This window comes from Pleurodeles waltl, chromosome 3_1, assembly GCF_031143425.1.
Source record: "Pleurodeles waltl isolate 20211129_DDA chromosome 3_1, aPleWal1.hap1.20221129, whole genome shotgun sequence".
Taxonomy (NCBI): Eukaryota; Metazoa; Chordata; class Amphibia; order Caudata; family Salamandridae; genus Pleurodeles; species Pleurodeles waltl.
Genome location: NC_090440.1, coordinates 1,771,040,989 through 1,771,061,879, shown reverse-complemented (window position 1 = coordinate 1,771,061,879; position 20,891 = coordinate 1,771,040,989). Strand labels below are relative to the sequence as shown.

Genomic DNA, 20,891 nt, shown 5'->3' with positions numbered 1-20,891 from the left:
CCTCCATTTCTAAATTTCTTTATGCGGTGAGGCTGAAAAGATCGAAAACACTAGGTATTTTGGACACTTCCAATCTTTAACAACTATTTGTTGTTTCAACTTATTATCTTATTCAAAAGTTTTTACTAAGTGAATTAATGATCTTAAGAACATTTTATTTGTTTTAAATGTATTTGCATGAATCTATTCAGAATCTAAATTGTTTATTTTGTATTTTGTTGATGGATTTTATTATCCATATAAAAAATAAAGTAAAATAAGCAAAATATTCTGACATAAATATGGTGACCTAAATAACATGTTGTCTACAAAAATATCTCCCCATTGCACTCAATATTAGAAATGTTTATCCAGTGGGACAATATTTTTGTAAAGAATATTTGGGCCATAATATTTATATCAGGCTGTATTCTGGCAACAATATTCTGACATGCAACTCCATCATGGCAATATTATAATTATTGTTATTTTATTTATTTATCATGCCATTGTTCTGATTATCAAGCCGCTAGTTAATGATCAATCAAATGAGAAGCCAGTAGATAAACTGACATTCAAGAATAGAAGATTTCCTGTGATACCTTTGCATATCAAGTTATCAAATCAATGAGAAGTTATTGCCGGCATCTTCCATTTTCGATCAAATGACTATTTGACTGATGACTATTAACTCATTTTTGTAATTCTGAGAGAAAAATAAACATTTATGTGAAGCAAAGTTAGATATGGATCTGTGTTATATGGTTTGTTCAACAGTTAAACTAGAGCTGAACTAGGGATCTACATTCTACCCTTTCTTCCTTAACATATACGAAGAACTTCTGAGTGCTGTAGTCAAAGAAAAAGGTATAAACGTTCATCAATATGAAGAAGATATTGAAGTTTACTTGAAAAACTCCAACCCATCAAACATAGGGCCTTCTTAGGAGCTGGGCGGTTGGACTTCCCGAACTCCTATATGGTGGTGGAGAGGCGGCTGCCAAGCTGACGGCCTCCCCACCGCTGTATTACAATGTTTCTGCTGGGCTGGCGGGGCCAACAGTGCAGAGACATTAGCCTCGGCTCCCTCAAGGAGCTGAGGCCAATGCTATCACTCAGACAGTGCCCCCAGTACCCTCAGAATGCGCACAGTCTGCTATAGATAACAGTGCGCATTCTGAGGGTGTTGACGGGGGCCCCTGAACTGCCCACAACACGGTTCCCCTGTGGCCCCAACTCTGCCTTTCTGCCAGCCACCATGAAAAGACTGGTGAATAGAAAAGTCATGATCAGCACGGCGGTGCTGAACTCAGCACCGCCGTTGCTGACCAAGACTTATACCACCGCCAACACATTGGGATCTCTGATCCTGGCAGTGGTGGCGATGTGCTGACGGACAGCATCGTAATGTGGCGGTCAGACCAATAAGTTTGTTGCAGTCCCTCCTGATAAAACAGATTTGATAAACATGTTCTGTCAAAACAGATCCAACTGAAACATTGTTCCTACTTCTATACTGCAGAGAACTCCAGTTTAGTCCTGACTACATAAACTCATCCCCTGCACATCAGGGACGTTGTTGTTTGTTCACAAAAAAGACCGCCCTCACACTGAAGATTTGTAAACAAATGCTTTCTTTGAACACAGTGGTATATTTAGCTGACCCTATGAACACAGGTTTATAATCAGTTCAGTTAATATCTCATGGATATCAATTAGTCCATTAAATACAATAGCTTTATTCTATTTAAGGGAATGAAATATTCACTCAGACTGAGCTGATTCACATTTAGGAGATGGGTATGTACTCAAATTCCCCAGGTCAATTAGTCTTTCCCTCCAGGTCCTGTTATGCTTCCCTTCTTTGGAAATGGGAGAGAAAGCAGTCCACAAACTAGCTGTCTCAGCTATAACTCGTGGACTTTTTGACCCTGCACAGTGCTTTGTTGCCTTTTGGCTAGGTTCACGCTCTAGAAATTCATCATACATACATACATACATACAAGACTGCAGTCAAGAAACCAGTGGACTCTTTCAAACCTTTTCTGTTTTACATCCTTCCTCCCTCTAAATCTCTTCTGTCCTCCTCCCTTTCAATCCATCCAGTCTTATCTGTAAAATGGAGAGAAGGCAGCAGCAGGACACCTCCTCTCTGGGTGGGCAAATTGTTTATAGGCCATTTCTGCCCCGCTTGGGGGCAGATCTGCCTATTTTTATTAAGCCAATCTGCCCCCAAGGGGGGCAGAAACTATTAGACACCAGGGATGTCAATTGCACGCTAGGGGAGTGACCCCTTACGCAAGGGTCGCTCCCCTGGGGGGCTAATTTATTTTAGCCCATTTTTGCCCACTTTGGTGACAAATAAGCCTATTTTAATTAGGCTGATCTGCCCCCAGGGGGGCAGAAACCACTAGGCACCAGGGATTTTTTTATTTTTTACAGGTGGGAGCGACCCCTTAGACAAGGGTCGCTGCCCTGGGAGGCAATTTTATTTTAGGCCATTTCTGTCCCCCTTGGGACTATTTATCTTAGGCCAATCGGCACCAGGGATTTTTATTTTTGAATACTTTTTTTTTTTTTTTACAGATGGGGAGTGACCCCTTAGGCAAGGGTCACTCCCCGGGGGGGGAGGAGGGAATTTATTTTAGGCCATTTCTGCCCCCCTCGGGTGCAGATCAGCCTATTTCTATTAGGCCCATCAGCCCCAAGGGGGGAGCAGAAACCACTTAGGTACCAGGGATTGGTGTGTGTGTTTTGTTTGGGGGGCAGCCCCTTCTGGGCAGATCTGCCAATTTTTGTAATGCCCATCTGCCCCCAAGGAGGGCAGAAAGCCCACCACAGAGCAGGGAAGATTTTTTTTCAACCAAGAGGGTGGGGTATGGCCATACCCCCACCCCCAAATAACTGGGGACAAAGTTGTTCTGCCCACCGGTGGGCAGATGGGGCAATTACCCCTGATCCACGCCATGGGGGGCAGAAAGCCTACTTGATGCCAGGGAATTAGAAAAATAGTGGGGTGGTGGCTACCAACCATTATGGGCATGGTTAGGCCCTCACCCCAACTGAAGTGGGTAACAGTCTTTCAGCTCTCCCCCCGCACACTAAAACATCTTATCCCATGGCAAGCAAGAGGACATTTGATTATTTTGGGTTTTGGCTTTAAATTTGGGCCATGAGAGCTTGTCTAACTCTCAAAATCGTCCCACTTGGAATGGTGAGGAATGCACTTTCTGGACTTTTGGGACTCTGCCATGTAGAAAAATCAACAAGACCTAGTCACATCTGAAAACTAAACATCTGGGTAAGTCCAAGGTGGTGTGCTTCACATGCACCCTGCACCATTTTCTTACTCACAATGCCCTTCAAACCTCCAACTTTGCTGGAAATTACACATTTTTCCCACATTTTTGTGATGGAACCTTCCGGAATCTGCAGGAATCCACTAACTTCCTACCACCCAGCATTGTCGCATCTATACCGATAAAAAAATCTGCCCCACTTGACAGCGTAAAAACGTTTTTTTTCAAACTGCCCTTTTGGACCCGCTTTGGTTCCCCCTTATTTTTGACATGTTTTTGACTATTCCCTGTCACAGGCACTTGGCCCACCTCTACAAGACAGGTATCATTTTTACCGGGTCACTGAGGGGAACATTGGGTGGTAGGAAATTTGTGCCGGTGCAGTGATCCCACACAGAAATGTGGGAAAAATGTGATTTTTTTTAGCTAAATTTGAGGTTTGCTGAGGATTCTGTGTATGAAAACTCTGGGTGATCCACATAAGTCACACCTCCTTGGGCTCCCTGGGGTGTTTAGTTTTCAGAAATGTTTAGGTTTGGTAGGTTTCCCTAGATGGCTGCTGAGCCCAGGACCAAAAACTAGGGTGACCCCCGCAAAAACAGGTAGTTTTGTATTTGATAATTTTGATGTGTCCACATAGTGTTTTGGGGCATTTCCTGTTGCGGGCACTAGGCCTACCCACACAAGTGAGATACCATTTTTATCGGGAGACTTAGGGAAATGCTGGGTGGAAGGACATTTGTGGCTCCTCTCAGATTCCAGAACTTTCTATCACCGTAATGTGAGGAAAAGGTGTTTTCTTGCCACATTTTGAGGTTTGCAAAGAATTCTGTGTAATAGAACCTGGTGAGAGCCCCACAAGTCACCCCCTCTGGATTCACCTAGGTGTCTAGTTTAAAAAAATGCACAGGTTTGGTAGGTTTCCCTGGGTGCCGGCTGAGCTAAAGGCCCAAATCAACAGCTAGGCACTTTCCAAAAAACACATCAGATTTCAATGTAAAAATGTGACGTGTCCATGTTACGTTCCTTGTCACAGGCATTAGGCTTACCCACACAAGTGAGGTACCATTTTTATCGGGAGACTTGTGGGAACACAGAATAGAAGAACACGCGTTATTGCCCCTTGTCTTTCTCTACAGTTTGTCCTTCCAAATGTAAGACAGTGTGTAAAAAAGAAGTCTATTTGAAAAATGCCCTGTAATTCACATGCTAGTATGGGGACCCCAGAATTCAGAGATGTGCAAATAACCACTGCATCTCAACACCTTATCTTGTGCCCATTTTGGAAATGCAAAGGTTTCCTTGATTTTTTTTTGATTTTTTTTTTAAATCTGTTTATTAAACATAGCATTCACATAACAGTACTTTTGGCTGGTAATGATTTATCGAATTATTTGCCTACATATATAAACTTGTGCAGCCTTATTACATAGTGAATTGTACAAAAAAAAAAGGAAGGATAGAGAGAACAAGATATAAACAAACATAAGGTGTGGCTAACAGAGCAAGAAAGAAAGAGACATTCAACTTAAATGTTTTGCTATAACTGATTGCTAGATAACGATGCAGCTAAACGATGCAGCTAAACGCGATTAATGTCATTGCTGATGTTGACTACCTCTGACAGAGGTTAAGAGATGTGGGAAGAAGGAGTACAGCTAATATGTGTAAGTATGTGTGAAGCGGAGGTCATAATTGGGGCGAGGATTATGTTTTGTGGAGTGCGGCGAGGTGCTGAGCAGAATTAGTATTGAGTGAGCCGGGTTTGACTTGCATGAAGGCTTAAACGCAACGAGAGCAGCCTGATGTATTACATTGATACTTTGGGGATAAGGATGAGAGTGTCAATAATGATAATGAATAAGATTGAGGCAGTTCAAGTATCATGCTAACCGTTCCAACCAGGACTGTAAGGGTTATGTATGGTGTATTATTCACGGGGGGTGCAAGTCATCCCTCGCTTCTATTGCCACCACGAAAGTGTTCCAGATTTCAGGACCCTCCTCAATAAGACCTTTGTGTTGCAGTAGGTTGAGTGTCTGCGCTTCAGCTTGTGAACGACTGTGTAAGTCACGAAGCCAAACCAGATGGGGTGGAACATGTGGAGCCTTCCAATGGGTTGCTATCAGACGTTTGAAGACAGCAAACGCTAGGTCTATAAATCTGTGTATCTGTTTATCTCCTCTAGTGCGGTGCCGTATGCCCAATAAGCAGGACTCTGGTGTGGGGGATAGGGCGAGGGACGAGATGTCTGCTGTGACATCTGTGACACGGTGCCAGGCCGAGTTTATTGAGTGGCAGCTCCAAACCATATGGTAAAAGTCGGCTGCTGGGGTAGCCCATCTTGGGCATGTCGGAGTTGTGTTCGGGTATATTCTTTGGATGCGGGCTGGGGATAAGTAAGAATGGTGAATATAATTGAATTGGGTGTAACGTAAACGAGGATTTCGGGATATTGATTTGATCGTTGCGAGAGCTGCGATCCATGTTTTTTGTGGTAGTGGTGAAGGGAGGACCGTGTCCCAGTGTGCCTTAGCGTGCGGCAGGGTGGTACAAACTGCTGCTAGTAATATTTTGTATATTTTAGTTATGGAACCTTTTGTACTACCTATTGTAAGAATAGTGGTGAGTAATGGGGATTCAAGAGGTTCGTCATTGCCGACACCCCAAAGATTATTAAGGAGCCGTTTAATGGCGCTGTATGTCAGAAAGGCCCCATTGTGCACCACCCCGGCGGACACCAGTTCCGCGAAGGAGTACAGCGCGGAATTGGAGTATAGATCTCCCACCTTCAGTGTATTTATGTCCCGTGTGTCATGATGTGTTGAGATAGTTTGGGCGCCCGGCAATTGGAACAGCGGTAGCAAGGGTGAGTAAGGGGGGAAGGGAGTCCTGCCTTGGACATATCTACGCCAACAGAAGCGAGCTGCTTCCAGCAGTATGAGTTTCGGGGATAGGGAGTGAGGGATAGATATCAATGTAGGAAGCAGCCTTTGTGGGGCCATACATGACTGCAGCATTACGCCCTCGGTGGAAGGGACTTCCCGTAGCCATGCAGACAGCCACGACAATTGAGCGGCTGCATATTATCTTTCGAGGTTGGGCATGCCCAGCCCACCCATTTCCTGCGGGTGTTGCGTTATGGTCAGCGCTACTCTGCGTCTTTGCCCCAGAGTAGGTCGGTTAGTATTGAATGCAGTTTGCTAAAGAAGGAGCGTGGCAGGCATAGCGGGAGGGCAGTGAAATAATATAGGAACCTCGGCAGGATAAGCATCTTAGCTATTGCTACCCGGCCCAACGGGGATAAGGGGAGTGAGCTCCAGAATGGTATTAAGCTGCGGGTGGAGCTTAGTGCTCTGTCAATGTTGCCCTCTTTTAGATCTATAATAGAATGGTAAATCTGCACTCCGAGATATTTAAAGGTTGCATGTGACCACAGTGGTTTATACTGCGGTAGTGTCGTGTGTGTGTCAACCGGGATGGAAATAAGAGGGAAGATACTGGACTTGGACCAGTTGACGTGCAGTCCAGAGGCGAGGGCAAAGGAGTCCAGCAATTTCAGCACTTCTGCCAAGGAGGCAGAGTGATTGCGCAAGTAAATCAGGGCATCATCTGCATATAGGGATATAATATGATGAGTGTTAGATTCCGGGATGCCCCATATATGTGCACAGCTGCGTAGTTTAATTGCTAATGGCTCCATGGCAATGGCAAATAACAAAGGAGACAATGGACAGCCTTGTCTGGTGCCTCTACTTATGGGGAATGCTTCAGAGATAATGCGACCATTTTTGACACGTGCTGTGGGCTTAGAGTAAAGCGTTTTGATCCAGTTGATAAAGCCGGGACCAAAACCGAACGCCTTGAGTGTGCAAAGAAGATAGTTCCAGCTTAGTGTGTCAAACGCTTTTTCAATATCTAGGGAGAGAGCGACTGCTTCGGTGTCTGTGTTGCTGTGTATTATATGGAGCAGCCTCCTGATATTTAGGAAGGTGCTCCTACCAGGGATAAAGCCGGACTGGTCGTGATGTATCAAGCTTGGTAGATAGGGGAGGAGCCTATTCGCTAATACTTTACCTAATAGTTTGCAGTCTGTGTTGAGGAGGGAGAGCGGTCTGTATGATTTAACATCTAGAGGGTCACGACCAGCTTTTGGGAGGACAACTATTAAAGCTTCGCGCATAGAGTCTGGCAGTTGTAAGTTATGGTGCGCTTCGTTGAACACCTCAACAAGCGTGAGTAGGAGCTGGATAGCGTGGGAGTTAAAATATTCCACCGGTAATCCATCCGATCCGGGGGTTTTGCTGCGCGCCATTTGTGCCAGAGCTGAGCGCAGCTCTTCAATGGTAATGGGGTCATCCAGAGTAGGGGTGTTATCGAGGATAAGTTGGTTTTTAGAGACAAGTTGTAGTATATCAGTTAGGTGTTGTTCCGGCGGAGGGGGGGGAGACGTATAAAGGGTGCGATAATATGTGGAAAAGGCTTCGTTGATGTCTGACTGAGTGTTGACGATGACGTCGGGGTTTAGGCGTATCGCACCGATAGGCGTTGGCTGCGAGGGCTGTCGGGTCAGCCAAGCTAATAGTCTGCTGGATCTATCTCCTTCAGCGTGCTGTCTTGTCATGTAATGTCTGTAGTCATGTTTGCCTAGTCTGGTGTCTGCTTCATTATGGGCAGCCCTAAGCGAGTTCAGTGTTGTTAGTGTGGACTCGTCTCTGACGACCATGTTCTTTGCATTGCGGAGTTTTACCTCCAATACTTGTAGTTCTTTGGTAAGTGTTTTTCTCACCCCCACCGTGGCTGTGAGGCAGTGTCCGCGTATCACCACTTTATGGGCGTCCCACTCTGTAGAGTGGGATGATGTCGTGTTTTTATTTAGTAGGAAATAATCAGCTAATCTCTTAGATATATCTGCTTGAAAGGGGGGGTCATCGCCATGTTGGTATGCGAGTGTGCATGTGACCCCAGGCCATTGTTACACATAAAGGATTATGGTCTGATATAGTGCGTGCTAGATATTCAGACATGCACACTTTCTGAATTACGGCTGCAGGTACAAAAATCATATCTATTCTGGTATATAACTTGTGTGCAGGGGAATGATAAGAGTATTCACGTTGGGTGGGATGGGCCGTCCTCCATACATCCCTCAAGCCATTATTTAAAGCCCAACTTGCTAGTGCCTGTGAGGCGCGGTTGGAAGGGGCTGAGGTAAGCGGGGGAAACGAGCGGTCTGTTTGAGTGTCTAAGACACTTTTGAAGTCGCCCCCCCACATGCACTCCATCGTAGGGTCACTAAGGTTACCGGTGGAGAGTGTGGCTAGGAAATCACGCTGGTTTGTATTTGGGGAGTACAGTGCAACTAGGGCTAAAGGGGACCCATCTAGGATGCCCTCAACTATCACGTGCCTACCGTTTGAGTCACTCTGCGTGCGAGATACAGTAAATGGGACCCCGGGGGCGATCCAGATCGCTACCCCGCGAGCAAATGATGAAGAAGTTGTGCCATGCAATTGCCCCTTCCATTTCGAGCGTGTGTTTTCCAGCGTGGATTTAGAGAGATGTGTCTCTTGTAGTAGAGCTATGTGTATCGGATGCCTCTTGAGAAAGGCATGAACCCTTTGTCGCTTCCGTGGAGTTGCCATACCTGTAATATTCAATGTGAGCACCTTGTATTTCAAAATGCTTTGATGAGTTTGAGTGGCCATGATGTTTTTGTGATTTTCGTGTGGCCGAGGGAGCGGGTATCTACTGACCTCATCATGAAAAAATTGTGACGCTTGCTCGCTAAGATTGGACAGCCAATAACTACGATATTGTGAGCTGTTATCCTATTGCTATAATAGATATGACATGTACGTTTGCTGCTGCGTTTGCAATTAACTAGCGTGTGGTAGAACCAACAACTAAATAAAAAGGTGCACTCAAAAACAAAATATAATAACAACTGAATTAAAAGATAGGAAACAATTCCAGCAATTGCTGGTTCGAGAAAATGGTCCATATGGATCAGGGGGGTGCCGAAGAGCATTGGTGCAGAGACAAGGGTTTACCCTGCCCGAGTCACTCGTGATGCAGAATGTGCTGCCCAGGGGTACAAGCGGAGCCCGCGACGTTATAGGTAGACACTAATGGCGCCCAGAAGGAGGTGTAGGAGGGTTGTGACGTTGCCCTCGGTTCTCGGGAACAGATAGAACCCAGCTGCCTAGCAGATATCGTCCGCTGTGCGTGGTGTGAGAGTAGGACCGCGCGTGGATTCAGCTGAGTCAGAGTTTGCATCTTGTTCCTGCTCGACCTCCGTTTGTATGGGGAAAGCAGTTGGCAACGTGCTTACGAATCTGGATGTGGCCTGCAGGAGCCGGGAGCGTTCAGTTTGCACTTGTTCAGGCGAGGGCTTAGTGCCTTGTTTTTTGCGCTGCCTGCGACCCGACGTGGAGGAGGGTTTATTGTCTCCCAGAATATTTGTGTCTAACGGGTCAGCTAGTCCCTTGGCGTGTAGCCAGGTCCAGGTGTCTTCCGGAGAGGTGAAGAAGAGTGTACGAGTGTCATCTTGCACCCGGAGTCTGGCAGGGAACATCAGCGCATACTTGATGTTGTGTTTTCGGAGGCATGCCTTAACGTGGTAGAAAGAGTTTTGTTTCTTCTGTACTTCTGCAGTAAAGTCTGGATAGGCTGTAATCACAGCATCTTCGAAGCTTACCGGGCCGGATTTGCGGAATAACTGTAGGATAAGGTCTCTGTCACGGTAGTTAAGCAGTCTTACTATAAGCGGATGTGATTGTGAGCCAGGTGGGGGAGGTCTGGCGGGAATCCTGTGTGCCCTTTTGACAGAGAAGAACTTCTGGATATTATCTTTAAGAATAGTGTCAGTGAGCCATTGCTTTATGAATAATTCAGCGCTGAGGCCTTCGGCCCGTTCGGGAAACCCCACCATACGGATATTGTTGCGACGAGATCTGCGTTCTGCATCTTCAGCTCTGCGTTTTAAGGAATCCACTTCTGTTGATAAATGAGCTAGTTGCGATTGGAGATCTGTCACAGAGCGGGGAAGGGTTGCAGTGTCTTTTTCAAGTTCAGACACCCTGTCAGCTAGTGCGTGTTGGTCAGTGCAAAGTATGTTAAGATCTTCTGTTACCGAGCCTATTTTAGCTTCTAGAGTAGTTTTAGTGTCCAGACTGGTTTGTAGTATCTTTTCAAATTGTGACGTGTGTGATTGCAGGGTAGGTTCCAGCTTCTGCAAAGCCACTTGCGTGGTGGCGTGGGCCTCTGAAGAGGGCAAGGTAGCGTGGTCCATTTTGCCCAGGGGTGCACGTGGGGTCTTTGGTTTGACCATTTGGCAAGTGCGGGAGCGCTTGGATGTTAGCGTGCTAAGAAATCACGGAGCAGTGTGTGTTAACAATTCAAGTGTCTTGCCAGTTCAGCCTGGGTGTTGAGGAGGAGTAGGGCGGAGACAGGATACAGATGTTGATGAGTAATAGCCTGGCTCATTAACTATTACTTGTGGAGCTTAGTAATTATGGTGCTGGTGTGAATTTATAAGTCTAGTGGGGTAAGGGCAGTGCGCTGTGAAGTATATTGGAGGTTGCCGCTGCTCTGGATATCATGTGACCCAAGGGGGTGATTAATGCGTCTGCGCTCTGCGACTCGGTAAATGTCGCCGATAGGCTCACCTCTCGTGACCGGCCAGATCCGTTGTGTGCTTTTCCCCCACGCGAATAGCTGTATTCCTATTGCCACGTCCCTCCGGAGGTGAAGCCTGGGCCAATTCTGGGCAAGGGACTGTATAGTAGGGACTACAGTTATGGCACAGAGTGTTAGTGAAACAATCCACGTCAAATCAGTACGTTTGAGTGACCACAATTGATAGTCCGGCACAGCCCGCAACACTGGGACAGATTAATTTGTGAGCTTGCTCCCGCAGGTCACTCCGTGCGGGAAGCGGGAGTGCAACAGGTCGGTGCCGTCACCCAGCGACGCCACAGAGTGAGTTTGTGGGATAGGCGCCCTACTACGATGTGCTACTGCGCAGCGCCTCTTACGTACCAGTGGAACTTGTATGATAGAGTTCAGCGCTGTTATTTACCAAGGATGCAGTGTTTAAAAATATTGGCCGCAGCTTGTTGGGCCTGGCGATGCAAGTTTTTGCTCGGTTCAGCCGCTAAGCAGGACGCGGAGCGTGGTGTTACCTCCGGTAAGCGGGGGGGGGAGCCAGGACAAGGATACCCCCGCCAGCTGCCCACCTCGATGAATAGGAAATGGGAGAGCCCGCTCTGGCAGGTCTCAACCCGCGAAGGGCCTCGTTGCTTCGAAGAGGATCCAGCCGCCGCCGCTACCCCGGAGTGTCCTTCCCGGGATGGCGCGCGATATCAGCGCCCAGGTCCGGATGGAGTCCTCGGCGGTGCGCCCAATCAGTGTGGCGTGAGCCCGAGCTCCAGTCGCGGGTCGCGAGGAGAGGCGTATCCCACGCAGCTCGACCTCTGGGCCGGCCGCAGGACGAAGTGCTGGTACCAGTAAGCGGGGGGAGCCCTGGCATGGAGATCTCCAGCCGCTATCTGCTACGAGGGGCGGCGAGCGGGTAAGTCTGCTCCAGCAGGGCTTACCCCGACAGAGGTGCCGCTGCAACAGAGGGGGCTCGGTCGGCACCGCCCCACCACATTGCCCCCGTTGGGCCGGCGCGTGACACCACCCCTCACCACTGGGTAGAGTCCACGGTTCTTATTCTTCGGCGGTGGAGCGTGAACCCGTGCTCCAGCATCGGGTCATGAGAGATACTTCGCAACGTACGCGGAGAGCGTGTTATTTGTTGATCAGGTACAGGCCGCAATCCGTCCGAGTGCCATCTGCGCGTCGGTAGCTCATTTCCGGTCACGGGTGTCGATGCAGCCCCCGGGCAGCGCTCTAAGCGACGGGCGGACCCACTCGAAGGGGGGCCCGGGCGCCGCTAACAGGATGATTGTACGGGCCGGGGATCGGAGCTGCAGTTTATGCTGCCGCTCCGGTCGCCATCTTGGCCACGCCCCCCAAAGGTTTCCTTGATATCTATTTTTCACTCTTTAAATTTCACCAAATGAATTGCTGTATACCTGGTATACAATGAAAACCCATTGCAAGGTGCAGCTCCTTCATTGTCTCCGGGTACCTAGGGGTCTTGATGAACCTACAAGCCCTATATATCCCTGCAACCAGAAGAGTCCAGCAAACATAACAGTATATTACTTTTAAAATCTGACATGGAAAATTTGGTAGGAAAAAGTTACAGAGTAAAACATGGAGAGAAATGGCTGTTTTTTTCAGCTCAATTTCAATATTTTTTTATTTTAGCTGTTATTTTCTGTAGGAAAACCTTGTAGGATCTACACAAATGACCCCTTGCTAAATTCAGAATTTTGTCTACGTTTCATAAATGTTTAGCTTTCCGGGATCCAGCACTGGTTTTGCACCCATTTCTGTCACTAACTGGAAGAAGATTAAAAGCACAAAAAACAGTAACAATGGGGTATGTCCCAGTAAAATGCCAAAATTGTGATGAAAAGTGTGGTTTTCTGATTCTAGTCTGCCTGTTCCTGAAAGCTGGGGAGATGGTGATTTTAGCACTGCAAACCCTTTGTTGATGCAATTTTCAGGGGAAAAACACAAACCTTCTTCTGCAGCCCTTTCCCCCATTTTATTGTTAAAAATAAATGTTTTCTGTATTTTGGCTAATTTCTTTGTCTCCTCCAGGGGAACCCACAAACTCTGGGTACCTATAGAATCCCTAGGATGTTAGAAAAAAAGGATGCAAATTTAGCGTGAGTAGTTTATGTGGACAAAAAGTTATGAGGGCCTAAGCGCGAACTGACCCAAATAGCCAAAAAAAGGCCTGGCACCTGAGGGGGAAAAGGCCTGGCAGCAAAGGGGTTAAACCTAGAGCTTCATCACTGTCAGATATCACTTGTTTAGAACAACCACTTGAAATTGAGGCATTCTAGTGGGCCATACCGGCTCTTTCTAAAGGTAAAGCACCAGACCCTATTGATTTCACAGTTGAATTTTACCTCCACTTTGCAAAAATCCTCGTCCCCAAACTCTTTAAATCATTTACTCACTTTACTAATCTACAATCTTCTTTTGGCTCCTTTTCAGAAGTCAAAATATGTTTAATCCCTAAAAAGGATTTTGACTTGACTCAATGCAAAAACTACAGACTGATTCTTTAATCAACACAGATTGCAAAATATTTGCTCAAGCCTTGGTTCTTCTGCTCTGATGCCTGACCTCATTGATGTACAACATTTGAGCTTTATCCTTTATAGAAACCTTGCTGGTAACTCCTAAATTTTCCTGAATATTATTAATAAAGCTCACGAGATAAAGGATACTTTGAAGGTATTATCCTTAGATGCAGAAAAGGCTTTCAATAGGGTCAACTGGTGCTTTTTAATGAAAGCAGTGGCAAGATTTCGGTCCTAATTTTCTACAACTCATCTCCTTGCTATACTCCTCAGTTATAGTTTATGATATAAGGTCTCCTTACTTTACTCTTAATAGAGGAACCCAACAGGAATGCCCATTGTCTCCCTTGTTATTTGTTTTAGCCCTGGAACCTTTCGTTCACCAACTAAGAACTTTAGATGACTTTATTGGGTTAAAAATAAAAAATACTTGAATAAGGTTTACAGCATGTGCAGGCGATATTCTTTCATTTATGTCACATCCAGACTGTTCTCTTCCTGATTTCTTTATCAAACTCAGCCTGTATTTTGCAACATTGGGATATAAACTCAATGTTGACAAAAGAGAGGTACTACCACTGAATACATTTTGCTCTAGAACTATATTTGTCAAAGCAGGCCTCTTCTGGAATTCTTCCAAAATCAAATGCTTAGACACATGGTATTGCACAACTCTCAAGGACATGCTTAAATCCCCTCGAATTTCTCTGTCAAAATTAAAACTTCTCAAATCACTAGGGGGAGTTAACTTTTCTGATTTTCGTAATTACCACAAGGCTCTTGACATCAAGCAATTATAAATTTATATATCCACACCACTAGATGTTCCTCACAAGTTATGGTGCTTTCTGGAACAGGCTATGTTATAGCCCTACTCTCACAAATACATTCAATTTATGTCCTACCCTCCCAAACTTAGGTCACCTAGTACTGTATCTCATGCATGCACTTTACTGAAACCCTTTTTTGTTTCACCACTAGCCTCCATTAATCAATTCTTCAACAGCACTTTTTGGCATAATAATTTACTTAAAATGCGTCAGGGTAGAAACAACCTAGCCTTGTTCTGCAGACAGACTCTCAACTGAAAAATATAAATAAATTTCAAGCATGCAAAGACAAACAACCTCATAACTTTCATAGAATTGCAGACTTTTGATGCTGATGTGTTTATAGGCATGACTAGATTTGAAGGGAATCTCCACAATGTGACATGACAAATGCTTTTATCATTTTCACATTCTGCTTATAAATAATTGCTACTGTTTTTCTTATATTTGCAGTAATATCTGTCCATAAACTCTACACAAAACATGACTTTAAATAAAGTCTTTTAGAAATAATAGTGTGGATTTCTTGTGTGTGCTCGCTTTGGGGGAAAGGGTGCTAGTAACTCACAACAAATAAATCCGATATCTGTATAGTCTCTGACAGGTATGTGCCAAGCATGCATTATCTTCAGGTAAGTATGAAAGAGATGCTTCATAACCTGCCTGTTTTCCCCTCACAAGCTTATATGTTGGTCGACATGTGCTTGAAGGCTAAGTGAATTCTAGTGTGTCTTGATCAGGCAACACTCTGATAATGTAGCATAGCACCCAGGTGATGGGGTTATATATCAGAATACCCTTATGGTGCCACACACATAGTAATATGGAGACATTGGCAATTCCTCCCTCAGCCCAGATTATTAGGCTTAATTACCCCTCTTAATTCATCTGCACTTGCTTGGAAAAGAGAGCAAAGGCAGCAATCAGGACACCTCTTGAATGTTCCAAACCTGTTCTTTTGCCCTATCTGTGGACTGGACTTGAATAGGTAAGAGGAAGGGGTTGAAATGCCCTGTTTTCTACCATCCTGTTCATGGTCTGAGGGGTAGAAGCAAAGGAGAAACAACCATCCCATTTTAATTGAAAAGTTTGCCTGTTCCAGAGAGCAGCGGCCCTCGTATTAACCAGCTGTTCCCTTTTTGCCTACTATATTTTTAAGGTGTCTGCAGCCCAAAGGGTGGTGACGACTCGTGATATTGGAGATTCAGAGATTGGCTGCCTCCCTCCATTGGCACACTGTCTTCGAACCCACAGGAGTCAACCTTGTCTTTGGCATTTTCCCATCTCTGGGGATGTAGAGAGACTGACCCAGCTCCTCTGGTGGCTGGATGACTCTGTTGCTGTGGATAGGTTGTGTGCGCCTTGTGTGCGATCTGGTTGTCTCTGAGGTTTCAAAGAAAGTTGCAGATTGAGGCCAAAGCCAACATGGAAACCTGAGACTGCCCTAAGACTGACTGTGGAGTTTAAGTACTTTGTTATAGAGCAGTGCTTTCCTAACGTTTTAGAACCACAGCCCACATTTTAGAATACAAACTTTTGCGACCCACCTATCTTTAATGGACGTGAGGCAGGCATTTTTTTTAAATGTAAATAAAGCATTTTATGGTCACGCAATGTAATTTACAGACAACACATTTTCTGTTAGAATGTCCACTAAATTTGCACAGACATACAGTTTTACTATTAAAATTACATTTCACACAAATGATTGGGTGTGGAAATCGAGTTTCAGAGATTACATTTTCATATGTGCATCACCAAGTAATGTGTCCTGATTTGTTTTGATCCTATTAAAAGTTTCCATCACACTTCAGAAACACAAAAAATGTGCTCAATGGTTGCTTTCATAACTCCTGAATGTGTACAGTTCAATCGTCTTGCAAAAACCAAGAGAAGTTCTGGCTTTACATTAAATAATTAATCTGCCACTAGAAGTAGCAGTGTCCCAGCAATGAAATGGGTAGAATATGTCCTATATATAGTTTCAAGTTCCATGGCCCACCATACTGTACCGCATATAAGGCAGGGATCAGACCCGGACAGCGAAGAGGCAAATTGGTCTATGAAATTTAATCGAGATTCCATGACTAAAGCCTTCAAGCCTATGAGAACCAATGGGGCCCCTAGTCCGATTGATCAACATGCTTACCCAGGGGCATTAACTAAAGTATTAGATAGGGCGCAGTGTAATGCCTTTAGGGGGCTGTTCCATCTTTCAAAACATACTCCCCGCACAGACAAGATTTTGAAAGCAAGGCTGCCTTCCTCAAGTACTATCATGCTACACAACAAGCCAAACCAGACAGCTTAAAAAGGTTCTCCAAATGATTTATCTCTCTTTGTCCAATCCATGGTCTTTATACTTTAGAATGGAGGCTTTTGATTTAGATGGTAATCTGGACACCTTGATGGCCCTAAATGCCCCTTAGTTTAGTATTAAAGCTATCTTGAGGAAACAAGACGCACATCGCTCGAGGAAAGCTGACTTGGCAACTGTTCATTCTATCACCTATGCTGCACCAATCTGCATCGCTGAAAAATCATACAGGAAAGAGAAATTGCAATCATACTTAAAGTCAGCGTTAACTATGGAAACCAAGCACTGTATCCTCCGAGCGTGACTCATGTTCCTTCCAATTAATTAATTTCATCTAGACTGTGCAGGTACATTAGAAAGTATGCCCTGTAGATTCTGAAACTATAAAAGAGAATTAATGTTACATTTATTATGCTGCTGTTCAGAGTTTTATCTGCAAGTTGCACTTTAGTAAAGCTGATGTTCAGGAGGAATGAGGTCTCCATCTGCAATGAGGCGTTGGAAATTTGCATGATCACTACTGTTCCTAAGCACTTGGCTCACGCTTGGAAATCTATTAACAAGATCTTTCTGGCCATCCTGGAGTGAAGGACTTGACTATTTTGATCACAGATTCTGCAGCAGTATCAAAATTTTACAGTTATTTTTTATTTACTCTTGCAATGTGAATTATTTTATCACTGTTTTATTCTCTGACTAGCATTTATATGTTCGTAGCTGATTTTATTGCCACTTTTAATGATTTATTGTGAAAAATGTATAAATTTTAATTAATTGACCCAAATAAAACTATTCATTCAGTTCAATTATGGGGACTTACATTTTGTTGTGTGCTACACAAAAATTAAATTCTACAGGATTCCTTTCGCACTCCTGTCCCCTAGCAAGATTATCGCATAATTCACTTTACCATGTTAAAAAAATGATCAGCAGTTTTTCAGAAGACATAGCCTGACATTTGACCTCTGTCTTTAAAGTACAGCCACTTTGAAAAGATAAATACAGAATTTATAGGCACCCTTATTTATTGCTTGGACATTCCTGACTCACCAAACATCTGCTTAGGAACCACACAGTCTGGGAAATGCGATTATAGTGTGTGCTTCTACAAAACAAAAGAAATGCAGAGCGGATCTCCAAGCACACCTTGCTTTTCATTATGGTCAAGCGTGCTCCCACTGTGACTGCAGGAGCACTTTATGCAACAATGCACCCATCTCCCCTCTAGAGAAGCTGGTACACTAAGGGGGTAATTATGAACACGGCGGGAAATCCCACTGTGCTCATGCTGGTGGTCTTTTCACAGACCGTCAGACCCCTTGAGACCCCGCCGGCTGTATAATATACATTCTACTGGGCCGGTGGGCGTAAACAGTGTCCGGGAAGCAGAATTCAGGGCGGGGACATTGGCAACTGCTCCACATGGAGCCGTTGTTAATGCCGCTGTACGGCGGGTGTAGCAGCACAGGGGCCCCTGCAATGGCCAGGCCAAGTACATGGGCAATGTAGGGGCCCCCAGGGGGGCCCTGGAGCATCGTTTCTGCCAGCCTTTCCCTGGTGAGGTATTTTGCGCCACCGCCGGCAAGGCGGTCTGAACCGCCATGTTCTTAATGAGGGCCTAAATTTGGAGAGTGGGCGTCACAAGGCCTAATAGAGACAAGACGTCTGTCAACCTAGCAGTTTGTATATCCATACACTAATCTTAAATGACCACAAATTGGGCAGTGACCTGCGTGACAGGGCACTGCACGGGGGCCCCCGGAGCACCCTTTCCGCCAGCCTTTCCCTGGCGGGGTATTTTCCGCCACCGCCGGCATGGCGGTCTGAACTGCCATGTTCATAATGAGGGCCTAAATTTGGAGAGTGGGCCGCAGAAGGCCTAAAAGAGACAAAACGTCTGTCAACCTAGCAGTTTGCATATCCATACACTAATCTTAAATGACCTCTTTATTATTTGTATCATCCTTTCTTATATCATGAATGTTTGTTTCATGCGGTCCACGTCACCCACATGCAGTGCCGTCACTTGAGGACCTGGCTACCAAGTGAAGGTTGGAGGTAGTGTTAGAGAGCAGACATTAGTAACTAAAACAAAATTATTAACATGTATTAAAAAGCATAAATAGAGAAACATTTGTTAGAAAAATAAAATGTGCATGTTTAAAACTTGGTTGACATGGTGTCCGTCACCGCAATTTCTCTGTGAAATAATAAATGACTGTGAAATGTATTTTGATGAATTATAACTATATACAGTGATAAAATTTTTTTCTTATTAATGTGGAAAACTAATGATTTGAAATTATTATGATTTTTTTTTATTTCTTTGTGCATTAGCATTAGTGGAAAGACCTATGTTTTAGTATTTTTCCTGAAGCACAATGTTGAAATGTTATGCTGACTTTACTAAAATATTTTTGCAAACATTTTTTATTAGACATTGTATTAAAAGCTGACAGTGTAAAACTACTTTTTTCTAATTTCTGCTCACTCTGTGGTTCCTTATGATAAATATTGCCAGTTTTGAACAATGAGCCTTAGTTTTTGGTAGGATGTAATGCTAGCTAAATGTATTCTGTGTTGTTTTAAAAAATGTTATAATTCTACCGAAACTGCTGATCGGAGAGGAGCGTGAACATAAGCCTATCTTGAGGAGGAATGAAGAAAGATACATATGGAAAAGGAACCAAGTCCAATTGGTTGCTCACTATCACACCTCATAGTTTTATCCAGTAGAAAGTTAGCTAGTAATTTTTGGGGACTTTAATTTAGCTACGTTTCAGGTGATGTAAGTCAGTTTTTGTTTAGCTTTCTGTGCAATCAGATTCCGTTCAGTTTATTTCCAGTTCAGTTCTGGTCAACTCTTCTCAGATTTTCTCTGCAGCTCTTCTCTGAAGCCACTTATGATTTTAACAGTTTAGATACCTTAGGCCCAACATTACTGAACTGTTGCTTTTTCATGTTCCTCATGCTGACTACTGAAGACCTGCTGTTTCTATGCTCTGCTTATGAAAACTCTGCTGGCTGTTGTTTCACTTAGGTAAGGTATAACCAATGTGCATTTGTTTGTCTTTGCAGGTTTTTCCCCTTTAGAAATCCAACTACATTTTTGTTAGCGCCATAGTTACATGTTTTTCCAAATTAACTTTTGTCTTGTTTTTAATTTTTGCATGTGACAAACCCCAGCCCCACACAAGCTTTTGACATTATAATTTGGTAGTGAGGATGTCTGACCCAGTAATTAAATAAAATATTTATTAATTTAATATGATTGATTCAACTGCACAGTTAATGAAAACTGCTGTTATTTCTCAAATAATTCTATTAATATTCTGTATAGTTCTTTTCAAGTGTTTAATGGTAATGGCTCTTATAAGATTGAGATTCTTCAGACATTTTGGACAGCCTGTGTTGTTTCTGTATTGCTATCATTTGGTATTGCGCATCATTTACATGATCTTAGCATTGTTAAAATAAGGGCAGTAAATGTTTAAACTTTACTAAATTGGTGTGGTGATTCATGACCACATAGGTCATGGTATGCATACATTTCTGACTCCTTATAAAAAATTGTTGTTGATTAATGCTCTTAGTTCTCATTGTTAGATTTGATGAGCTTGTTACTCCTGTCTGAGTCAAAGATTGGAGTTAACCTCTAAGGGTAGTAGATGTCACTGTTCTATTACGTGTCACCATAGTCTAAAATTAGGAGGTCACACGCCCACAGTAGTACTTGAGCTGCCAACATTTCTATCAGTTAGTCACCTTTGGTAGCTGTGAGTAATATAATATTTTCTGGTATTTCTGATTAATTCATAGCAAGAGTCCACAATCTAATACCTACAGGTAAATCCCAGTTTAGTTTAGGAATCTTTACTTCTTGGGATCTAAAAGGTATTTCGATCACAGGAAAGAGCTGAAAACGTTTCTGTAAATTATACATTTCATGTTAGCCTGGCATAATTCCATTTCGCTACTCTGCATGCAGAACATCTACTGTCTTTTTGATCTAGGGGATATTATGACACTCGTGTTGTACAGAGTCACAAATTGAGCCTCGCGTTCAGAAAGGACAAAATAGATACAGCACCATAGTAATCCTGCAATCGAACCATTGTTCAATGCTTAAAAAGACAATGTCCCCTCAAGATCAAATGTTCAATAAAATATTACTTGATAGCAATAATGTAAGATAGGATAATTCAACTGAAAGGACAAATAAAAAGGAATTAATTCCTTTAATTTCATACACATC

At 44.0% G+C, this 20,891-nt stretch overlaps 1 protein-coding gene across 4 annotated transcripts in view; it reads left to right on the top strand.

Moving 5' to 3' along the window:
- The window catches only part of FTCDNL1 (formiminotransferase cyclodeaminase N-terminal like), a 534,412-nt gene that overhangs the window by 262,212 nt on the left and 251,309 nt on the right, over positions 1–20,891 (top strand). The window contains exon 9 of one of the 4 annotated variants that reach the window (XM_069225765.1): positions 19,621–19,691. The exons of 2 other annotated variants lie outside the window; for them this stretch is intronic. In XM_069225765.1, coding sequence (XP_069081866.1) covers positions 19,621–19,676 — 56 coding nt within the window. In that variant the 3' untranslated portion in view covers positions 19,677–19,691. Of the gene's footprint in view, positions 1–15,478; positions 18,587–19,620; positions 19,692–20,891 lie in introns of those variants that run through there. One more of the 4 variants, XM_069225766.1, reaches the window with a different exon arrangement.